Source organism: Lampetra planeri, chromosome 35 (assembly GCF_965212315.1).
Source record: "Lampetra planeri chromosome 35, kcLamPlan1.2.h2, whole genome shotgun sequence".
Lineage (NCBI taxonomy): Eukaryota > Metazoa > Chordata > Hyperoartia > Petromyzontiformes > Petromyzontidae > Lampetra > Lampetra planeri.
The window spans coordinates 6,635,856-6,647,202 of record NC_136141.1 but is presented as its reverse complement, the minus strand read 5'-3'; the positions used below and the strand labels follow the sequence as shown (position 1 = coordinate 6,647,202).

Sequence of the window (11,347 nt, the reverse complement as noted above, 5' to 3'; positions counted from 1 at the left end):
AGATTGCGTAAATATATAAAATGTGTCATTAAAACCCACCACAACCCTTACTTGCTGAAAAAGCTCCCAGCATGTGCAGCGAAACGTCGGACATCGTGCCCAAGTAGCCGCGGCACATTGTAACCGCGAAAACCTACGCAGATCGTGTCCAACCACAATTAGTTTCACTCCCCCTGTTACAATCACATATCTCCTTCAAGAATTACGCCACACAAGATAGCATAACGTGTAAATTTTATTCACAGTATATAAGACATACGGTTTACAATATTGAAAACACAAAACTGGGTTTGTTTAAATTTTGTAAAACTTTTTTCAGAGATTCTATCTTTTTTTCTTTTCCACCTACTTTGGTTCACTTGGGTCGAGTGTCACGTCTGAATGTACCATAAAATGCCGTAGGTTTTCAAAATACCGTATTTACATTTACACCGAAATGCTCTTATATACAGTCCACCATGTAGCCGTCCCCGTTAAATAGTACCATGGCGTAACCGAACTATGAACCCCCCTCCCCCCCCCCCTTTAACAAAATAACGATTACACTATTTACATATATGAGGTGCAATGACGTTGGTTTACCACGTCTCAAACGATGACCTAAAGATATTCATGCAAACTTGTATCTGTACTAGGGCATGCAAAGATGCATCTCACCCACCTCTAAAGAGCTAAAACCTCCGTTATTAACCTTCCATTTAAGGGATAAAGTAACAAAACAAGTAACACTGAAGCATTACTCCAAACACCTTAACACTATTATTAAGTACCGTGTCTGTGTGTGTGTCCCTCAATTCAATTTGAAGACCTTTAATAAGATGTAACGGTAAAACATCATCCCAACGCGTTGGTCCTCTACAGATAAGAAACCGCTGCCATCAAATAAAACACATTCCAATATTTGTTTAACTTCTCTATGTACAAAGACAAAGATTCCCACATATAGCCTTAACAGACTGTTGGGGCAAGTGCTGTTAGCGAGCACCTATGAAGGCCGGCACGGCACACGAGGGGGTGGGTGGCCAACACCACGCCCGGCCGCCTTTGTCTCCCCAGTGGCGATATTTACACACCGCACCAGGTACTCATTTGAGGTCGAGTCGACCTAGGGGAGGTCCAGGACCGGTTCAGATAATCGTCACTGGTGTTGGCCGCGAGAGGGAATCGAACTCGGGTCACTGGGTTCTTAGTGCAGCGCGCTAACCGCTGCACCACCGCTCCCCTTCTGTACGTACACCATCCTCAATATCTCCGCTACAATGATGATGGTAATGATAGCCAATGTAACAACAGTAAGCCAGGACGCTGAGAAGCAGATTAGTACAAGCTTCAGCGCAACCCGCGTCCAAGATACGAAACAAAAAAACAATCGCGATAAACCTCACTCGCCCCTTATGTCTTTCTTAAATCCGGAAACCAGCAAGGTAATACTTTCAATTCGAAACAAGTCAAGAGCCACCCCTGCCCTTTGACATGGGGCCTCAACACGTGTGCATGTCCTGCAGAGAATGGTGTCATTGGGAAAGTGGCGAGCGCCACATTATTTTAATCGCTCAAAGGTAACGGGGTAATTCAACTCACAAGTGCAAAAGTTCAGTGGCCGGTTGCGCGCGCAAACTTTCCTGCGCACTTCGAAGCAAAAATAAAGCAGAGCTCCCAGCCTCTTTGTTTCAACGTTTGCACACACACACACACCTCACCTGATCCTTTTTCAGCCAATCGTTGTCACGTTACGGGGAAACTGAGATTTGATCGAGTACATTCCGATCGAGCGCTGCGATTTGTCAAAAAAAACCCATGCGGTCACCAACTCATGGGATTGGCCGCTTGCCATTCGTTTGCTTTGATGTCCCATCCAATACTTAGAAATCAATGTGTTTAACACGGGAAAATAGGTGTGGTAATTGTCCCTTATTAAAACATCTGTTACACATTTATTTATGACCACACTCTAAAGTTACACCTATTTTAATCACGCAATTTATGGCAGACTGCCAATAAAAAACTAAAATGAGACATTTTTTATTATTAAATACAATTGTTGACATTTTCCATATAAACCCAAACTTTATAACAGTCAGGAGTGGTAATAATTTGTATGCGTGTACATGTATAATAACAAATTACTTAATTATTCAAAAACATATTCGACCAATTTATTAATTTTGTCCCAAATATTGCTAATTCTTTTTGGCAAAGACACGGTTTTGCTGACATTTCTCGATCGCGAGCGTGAAACTAGCAACTCCCCTTAGTACGGATGCAAATTTCTGCAATGTTTGCATGTTTAGAGGTGAGGATGATGGGGGAATCTGGGGTTTCTTGTTCTTTCTCATTCGGCGAGTGGCACGATCGCATCTAAGATAAGTTGTTTTTCAATCTGTGGCAAGGCAGGCAATATTTTTACTTTGAACGAGCTCACTTTTGCAATTTTGTGGCAATTCTGAACTTTTAATAGACACACAAAGTTTTTTTTTTGTTACACGATGTATTTCTGTGCAACTGCTTTATTCTCTTGAACGGACAGAAATATCCATAGTCACGCAGACTGAGTGGCGGCTCTGCTCACAGTTGGAAAGTCAAGAGTTCAATTCCCCGATCAGGATCGATTCAGCCCATTATTATCCCTCCTTCCTGGCTCGATAAAATAAGTATGACTTCGTGTGGGAAGTCAACGGTAGTGTTATGATCGAAATAGGATGGCCCAGCTCTGACAATGTCGACATTTCCCTAACCGGTTTAGGGCTGCCAAAAGAAATTAGTCCAGAGAAAATGTGTTCTAGATTTGAAGTTTTCGTGACTGCACGAGTCCATACTCTTTGGTTTTTTCGGTAAAGTCACGTCGGTAAAAAAAAAAAAAAAAAAAAAATTTTAATTTTATTTTTTATCTACGTGACTTTACCGAAAAAACCAAAGAGTATAGAAAATGTGTTTGAGCAAGGAGGCACTTTGTTTTTCATTATGGAGGGAGGGTTCCCACCTCTGAGCTACAAAAAGCCAGGACATATGAGACGAAGGGAGAACTACTTGTAAATGCATTGTTTTAAACAGCGTGTCGTTAATATTGTGATGCCCAAATGACAATAACAGGGACTTTTCTTTTACACAGGACGACTGATTCCCCAGGACAGCTACTACCTCAAAAAAGGAACGATCCTGGGAAACTTAGGGTAGGTGGCAACACTAAATGGGACGTAGAGTTAAAATGAAACTTTATTTTATTTTACGAAGTAAAGCCCACTTAGCTATATAGCTCTTTTTCAGAAGTGGCCTGTTCACATATGATAGCTCAACAAAGCGGCTTATGACGTGGAAATGCATAGCAGCCAAATATTCTAAACGCGTGTTTCTAAATGGGGGGGGAACCGGAGGACCCGGAGATAAATCCAGGCAACCACGGGCAGAAAGACACGCAAACTCCAAATATACAGCAGGTGTCAGGGTCGGCATCGAACCCACGACCTCCTGTATACCAGGCGAGGTAATTAACATCTCGCCACCGTGCCGCTGCGGTGAACTAATTGTATACCAGCTCGGAGGCGTATATTACTATAAATAAAAACCACACGCAGTTACCTGACCTGAATATTTTGCAGCAGTGATTCTCTCGGCACAGGGCTGCATCACAGGCAACCCAGCGGATCGTGATCAATATTCGTCAAAACAGAGGAGAGTTTGAGGAGAGGGGGGGGGTAAAAAAAAACCATGCCAGCATTTACAATCGGAGTGGAAGGGTTTGGTCTCAGATTCGATCCCAGCCTGATGGGAGCGAGGGAGGCTACGTTTTTAATATGACGAGTCAGCTGTCAAATTTCTCTTTTCTGTTGTTGCTGTTGCTCCCTACCTTGCCATGCCAACGCAAAAATCAGATCGATAGCGATACGTTGCGGCAATGTAGCTCGCAAGATTAAAAACCGCTTAACCCTTCCCAACCCGGCCTCGGCAGAACTGTGAATCGAAAACAAACAGCGCAACTCCCGAAGAGATGGCTCACCGCTTATACGTAAGTCACTATCGATAGACTAGTGTGAAAACGATCATCATCCAAGTCCATGTGTCAATACAGAGCAAGGGGAATAAACACTTGCACTCACACACACACAGATCAATGCATTGCACTGTAAACCCATCAGTTGATAAGTGACATTGAACATTTAAAATAGACTAAGGTACCTCTGTAATTGGGAAAACATACCTCGCAGATAAAGGCAACTTAAAGCCATCTCGTTGAATCGATTGGTTAATACTCAACTTGCAAAATGAAACTCATCAATAACTAATAGTTGGCTTTATATAACAGCAGTAAGGGAGTAAAGAAATTGCGTTTAAGTATACAGTATACATGAAATAGGAGAAATACCAAACTACTGTCGTACTGATTCATATACTGTAGTTCAACTGCCAGTGCTTTCACCCTCGAATGCAGTTACTCAAACTCTCATTCTCAAGATCCATTTCGGTCGTTGCACGCTGCACATGCCACATGATTGCTAAACAGACCCACGTAGAGCGAGAGTGCTTATCCATGAGCATGTACCTCTCTATATCAGCTAGGAGACAAACAAAGAAAAAGATCCCCCATATAGACATTGCAGACTGTTGGGGCAAGTGCTGTTAGCGAGCACCTATCAAGGCCGGCACGACTCATGCAGGGGGTGGTGGTGTGGCCATGACCACACCTGGCTGCATTTGTCTCCCCAGAGCTGATGCTTAGTGCACCAGGTACTTATTTAAGGCTCAGTCGACCTATGGGGAGGCCCAGGACCGGTTTAGAATTTGGTCACGAGAATTTTCGCGTGAATCGAACTCAAGGCGACCGGGTTTGGAGCGGCGAGCACTAATCGCTGCGCCACCACTCCGTATGGCACACATACACGCTCGAGATGTCAAAGTTGATCAGAATGAGCTCTCGACATGTCTCAATTAACACAAAGACAAAAATCCCCCTTATAACCTTCACAGATTGTTGGGGCAAGTGCTGTTAACGAGCACCTATGAAGGCCGGCACGGCACACGAAGGGGTGGGTGGCCAACACCACGCCCGGCCGCCTTTGTCTCCCCAGTGGCGATATTTGACACACCACACCAGGTACTCATTTGAGGCTGAGTCGACCTGGGGGAGGCCCAGGGCCGGTGCTGATAATCGTCACTGGTGTTGGCCGTGAGCGGGAAACACACCCACGCACACACACACAGAGGGTGTCTTAATTTATCAACGCTACGTGGGACGTGTTTGGCAATCATCAGGTATGTGTCGTTTGGAACCACTGAACGTTCAAATCTGTAAATTATGAGAAAAGCCACCATCATAACAGAAAATCTGTGTTGACCAGAAGAATAAGTTTAAAATAATACGCAGAAATGTGTACAAAAAGAGTAACCAGCCATAATTGTGCATGATGCCAAAACCATGAACAACAGTTATTGAATAATGAATGTGAATTTTAATGGAGGTAAATTGGTAGTAGAATTGGAAAGATGCACTGTGGTGGGCCAGGAAAAGTTTGAGAGATAACCCTGCCCTAACCTATGAGAAGAACAGGTGCGAAGACATTATTGGATTCCCAAACTTACTCGGATCATCAGCCACCTCACGCCTGCAAAATATGTGTGGCTCTACGTGCCAAAAAATAGATAAGATAAAAAAACACCCACACACAACGCCGGTAATTAAGCTGAGCTTTAATTAGCAAAATTTGTGGCTGCGCAACTTGCCTCCGCCCGCGTGTGCTGTACGGAGGGCCAAATGCATCGGACGGGGAAGGAAGCGAGTGGAGCACCATCAATCATTCCACTCGCTTTATTGGCCGCGTCCTTACAGGGTGCACCAGGGGAAAGCGCAGGCACTTGCTTGTTTTGCTAATCAAAAGTGGAAGCCAAGATTCATGGCCTTCGCGAAGTCACGCTAGTTGTGCCAGACTGTTTAAGGGAGTTGGAACAGTCGTACTATATGGGGCACCACCAGCGACATTTAAATCCCAGGGGAAATCCAATGGGGCTCAACCAAAATTACATCAACTAGAACAAGACATTGCACTCTACTTTCTGGTTGAATTGCCAAATCCCATTTCCAACCCAGAGAGGTCATGCTAATTTAGCTCAATGCATCCGGTACTGACTGATCGATGGGCCTTTGAGCCGCGTTTTAAATTTTCCATGGGGATATCGCATCTTCAAGACTGTGCGATCTAAACACACTCCGACCTCTGTTTAACAGAATGAATCTGCACACGTTTTCATTGAGATACGATGTATAATCTCAATGTCTCCTGTATTGATCACCACGCCAGTATTATTATTATTATCGTGTCGTGCGTTATTCATGCAATCGCTGCATTTTGTGCAATGTCAGATAGAATGACGGAGAGGCAGTCAAAACGAAACGCCAGACAGGGCACCTGCACACTGCAGAGATGGAGCCGTGAAATTACCCCGTGCGTGGGAGACAAATGGACCGTTACATTGCGAGATATGGTTACGGCTCGGGCAGGATGCCATCTAGCAGTGGCTAGAGCAAGGCTTTTCACCTTAACACGTTATACTCCGCTGTGCATTTACATAGAATAACATCCTGTACCACTATACACACAGTAAATGTTAGCGAATGAGCTGAGGTCAGAGCGAGTGTGTGTATACAGTCCACGTGTATACACATGCCCACGGGTGGTCGAAAAGTGTTTTTTGCAACACGAAACTAAAGGTCTTGCCAAACCAACATTAATCTTGTATTGACACCCTATTTTTACGTTTTATTTTACCCTTATTCAACTGAAAATAAATAAACGAGTTCACAACGGGAAATATTCACACCAGCCTTTGCTCTATTGGATAATTGAACCGCGAGGTTGAACCGCGAGGTTCAATTATAATAATGCGCCTGAGTTATTTATCATTACACTTCCTCCCGTCCTGTCTTCCAAAACTTTTCGACCGCCCCTCGCGTTTATCCGTGCACACGCACAGACACACACACACGCACAGACACACACACGCACAGACACACACACGCACAGACACACACACGCACAGACACACACACGCACAGACACACACACGCACAGACACACACACGCACAGACACACACACGCACGCACAGACACACGCACAGACACACACACGCACGCACAGACACACACGCACAGACACACACACGCACACAGACACACACACGCACAGACACACACACGCACGCACAGACACACACACGCACAGACACACACACGCACGCACAGACACACACACGACGCACAGACACACACACGCACAGACACACGCACACAGACACGCACACGCACACAGACACGCACGCACAGACACACACACGCACAGACACACACACGCACAGACACACACACGCACACAGACACGCACACGCACGCACGCACAGACACACACACGCACAGACACACACACGCACAGACACACACACACACATACACACACACGCACAGACACACACACACACAGACACACACACGCACGCACAGACACACACACGCACGCACAGACACACACACGCACAGACACACACACGCACAGACACACACACACACACAGACACACGCACAGACAGACACACACACACGCACGCACAGACTCAAACACGCACAGACACACACACGCACAGACACACACACACAGACACACACACACGCACGGTTGCTCCACTGACCGTGCACGAGCAATGAGAGAGAACGGCTGACTCGCTTACTGGTTGAGCCAGTCCAGCCGGCCACGGGGTGCAAAGCCACCACGGAACCAGCGATCCAACAACGTGGGCGCGTCTTTTCCAGTCGGAATTTTCACAAGAGCAATGATTGATGGGCCCCCACAACCCACGGCCTTGCCGTAAAGTTTTGCCACATTGTGATGTGGCACAAAATATGACCAGCAACACGGAGATGTTGTATATGCCCCCGTCAGTGTCACGAAGAAATGGGAAAACTCTACAACTGGTGTCACTCAACGGCGGTGGCGACGCCATCGCATGCTGCTTCCTTTCAAAATGATTTACTCCCGTGGCAATCGACGAATTGCCATGCTTATGGGCCGTGATGCGATTAAAGAATCTATTGTTTTATATTGCCTCGTTTATTTTGCCTTCATTAAGCCTCGTTTGTCCTATTTTTGTTCGGCCCCATTCACTAAAATGTATGTCGTTTCCTACGCGGTGTATACATTGGAGACACAAGTGCCAGACTGTTGGCAATTTTGGCTTAAATAGGTGCTCGCAAACCAGCACTTTCCCCCACAGCTATAGAAGGTCTCTTTTGTAGGTGGTGCACTGTGTATTTAAATCAACACGTGTCTACTAAATGTTCAAACTCGCTTCAGTAAGCAAATAATCAAGCACATTACAGATGGCACGCTTCACTGTAATTTGTCTTTAAACTGAGTCACAAATTGATCGTTGGTGTCATCCCTCAAGGGCCAGAGCAGAGTCCCTATTTTTTTCTTTTTCAACAGTCAGCCAATCGGTGGACATTTGCAATCAACGCTTGTTAACGAATTTACAAGTGAGAGATATGTTGAACGCGTAAATGCAGGCTGCGCCAAAGCACTATAAGCCCGGAGCGAGCTACCAAACCATGCCTGTCACGGGCACTCATTTCAAGGTTAATCATCCACCTTGAGAGACCCATCATTGGCAACTGGAGCCAAATTAAATGAGAATGATATTTTGAGTGGATCCATGGCAAGAGAGGGCAATAATAATGGGGGAAGTTTATGGCTGTTTTGGACACCAATCATGTGGATTTTGCAGGCACCCACTGTACCGTGGCTTGCAGTTAGAGCACACCGATCGGCCAGCACTCGCAATATTCCAGAAAAGGTCAGCGGCCCACGGGAGGCTGCCGATGAATTACAATTCTTTGACAAAAAAAACCGCTCCTCGCTTCACCCGTTCCCTTGTCCATCATCCGAGCCGCAGAATCAATCAAGGCAACATTTCTGTGGGGTACAATTTTCCCTGCTGGTCGTTTCCGCAAAAAATATTAACACGCCGCATGCGACGCGAAGCACGCACGCACGTGTGTTTTGTAATATTTAACACGGATTTTTTTTTTGTCCTGAATGGCTTGCAGTTAATTCAACAGGGCCACCTCGCCGCTAACCCCAGACGCAGCGATTGTAGCGTCCGCCAGCGGCAGCGCAATATGCGGGCAACAGGGCATCGCGCGGGGGGGGGGGGGGTATTTGTTATCAATAATAATAATAATAGTTCAATTTGTAACGCGCGCAAATTTGCAGACGTAGTGGCCGCAACTCAGAGGCGCGGAGCCAAGCTCAGAGTCGCTCAAAAGCATGATTGTAGAGGTGAGTTTTTAAGTCTCTCTTGAAGGAGGCGATTGAGGTGATGCTGCGAATGTGCAGACGGGATTTCGTTCCAGACTGTTGGGGCTGCCACCGAGAAGCGGCGCATAGACACGACCATCCTGGATCTTGGTATCAAGAGGAGGTCGTGAGTCGCGCTGCGCAGGCATTTGCCGTGTGCTGAGCTGCAAGTTGTCTAAGCAGCAATGTCCCTTTGTGATGCGGTCCTCCAAGAAATAATAAACTCTCTCGCGGTGGCGTTCAAGTGGCCGATATTGGGCCCGTTCCGTTTTCCAATGAGCACAAAAAGCGTGAAAACAAGTGGACGAGGAGCTCTTAAAACATAAGGGGGTTTCTTTTAACGTGAAGGAAACAATGACTCAGTATGGACACTTGGGATGCCACTCAACAATGTACAACACACTTAGAATGCTTGCATTATGCACATAAGCTTTAGTTTCTCTTTGTCAATCAAGACAATACTCAGCCTCCACTTGAGGATTATTCAAAATGGTTTTGGTTACTTGGCCACGATTAGAAAGGACTAGACCAAACCAGTGTAAAATGACGAATCTAGTCCAAAAGCCTTAACTAGGCTTTCAACAAACTACACTACGTGCTCTTCTCATGCATGCACCAACCAACGTTTCCGTCGATAGACTACCGGTATTCCGTTTCCCTCAATGCCTATCTTAAACGTGACCTTTCGTGCTTTGCTACAAAGTCCTGAAACCTCACTTGAGCCTCGGTCTCTCACGGGCGAGCAAGACGACGCCCCCTCGGGTGGCTGCACAGCTCTCCTCGCAACGTACCGTTTCAACGTTCAACCTCCCGCACTCGGCTACAAAAGTGGGGGAGTGAGGGGGAAGAGAGGGGTTGATGCGTAAAGGGGACACGGGGCTGGCCGGGTGCTACCCGTCCTCCTTGCGGAGGAGCATGCCTCAACAGCGATTGCAGCACAAAGCAGAAATAGCATCGAGCGGGGGAAAGGGATAAGGGAATTTTAAAAGGAAAAAAAAAATGACGAAGAGCAAAAAAAAAAAGCCCCCGACGGCTCCGCAGCTCGCCGGGGTCTTCGCCTGGACCAGGAGAAGAGAGAGAGAGAGAGGAAAAAGCCAGCGGGCGTCTCGTGTCCACCCGCTAGGTGTTTTTCTCGCGAAGCTGGGGCAAGGTGAGGGTTTCCGGAGCGGAGCTTTTCCGGGGACGGTCGCGAGGCAGGCCGAGAAAGTCGGGAGCGTCCAGCGTGAGCGGAGTGGTGGGGGCGCTGGAGGGGCCGCCCCCCCGCCCGCTGCTGGAAGAGCCGGCGCTCGCGTCGCAGATGGAGATGGCCGGAGGCACGATGCCGATCTTCCGGTTGGTGGCCGCCTGGGTGGTCCTCTCGTACTCCCGCACGTCCTCCATGCTCATATCTGCACGGGGGGCACGCGTGAGAACGGCGCGTTAGCGACAGCCCTGAAGCGGGCGGTGGGGGGGGCTGTGGTTTAAAGGTGGACGTTGGGGATGGGGTTTGCGGCTTCCACGACGCGGCCAATGTTAAACAAACGTTAAATAAACGTTCAACTCCAAACAAGTTCCGCTTTGAAGAAAAACCGCAACTGCTGCTAAATGTGGCACGGACTAATTTTCTATCTTTGCTATAAGAATTTAGAAGGGGGGTGGGGGTGTGGGGGCGCTGTGCCATCAGCAAGAGGGTGGGGGGTTAATCCCCCTCCAGCACCTCCCCACCCCCACCGAGGATGATTGGTGCACAGGCTGTGCATATATATCGGCGATGAGCGACCTCAGGTTCACTCAGGCAGCAATCCTCCCACACTTGGGATGAATCAAAACTGTAAAGCAAATCACATGCGCGCTAGCTGTAAAACATGTACGTGTACGATTGTTTTATTTTCATACGTATTTAACCTTCATTAATTTAAAACAGCCAAAGGTACTCCATGCCAGAGTGAGTACGAGGCTTTGCCAATCTCCTATGGCAGTCAAAAGTCAGCGGTGGAAATTCCACATTCCCTTTGACGAGGCCGAGTGCGT

The 11,347-nt window shown here is 47.1% G+C and overlaps 1 protein-coding gene across 1 annotated transcript in view; it reads right to left on the bottom strand.

Moving 5' to 3' along the window:
* Positions 1-217: 217 nt before the first annotated feature.
* LOC144730344 (cytoplasmic phosphatidylinositol transfer protein 1-like) overlaps positions 218-11,347 on the bottom strand; it is a 195,782-nt gene continuing 184,652 nt past the window's right edge. Inside the window, exon 9 of the mRNA XM_078611094.1 lies at positions 218-10,725. Coding sequence (XP_078467220.1) covers positions 10,457-10,725 — 269 coding nt within the window. The 3' untranslated portion in view covers positions 218-10,456. The remainder of the gene's footprint in view (positions 10,726-11,347) is intronic.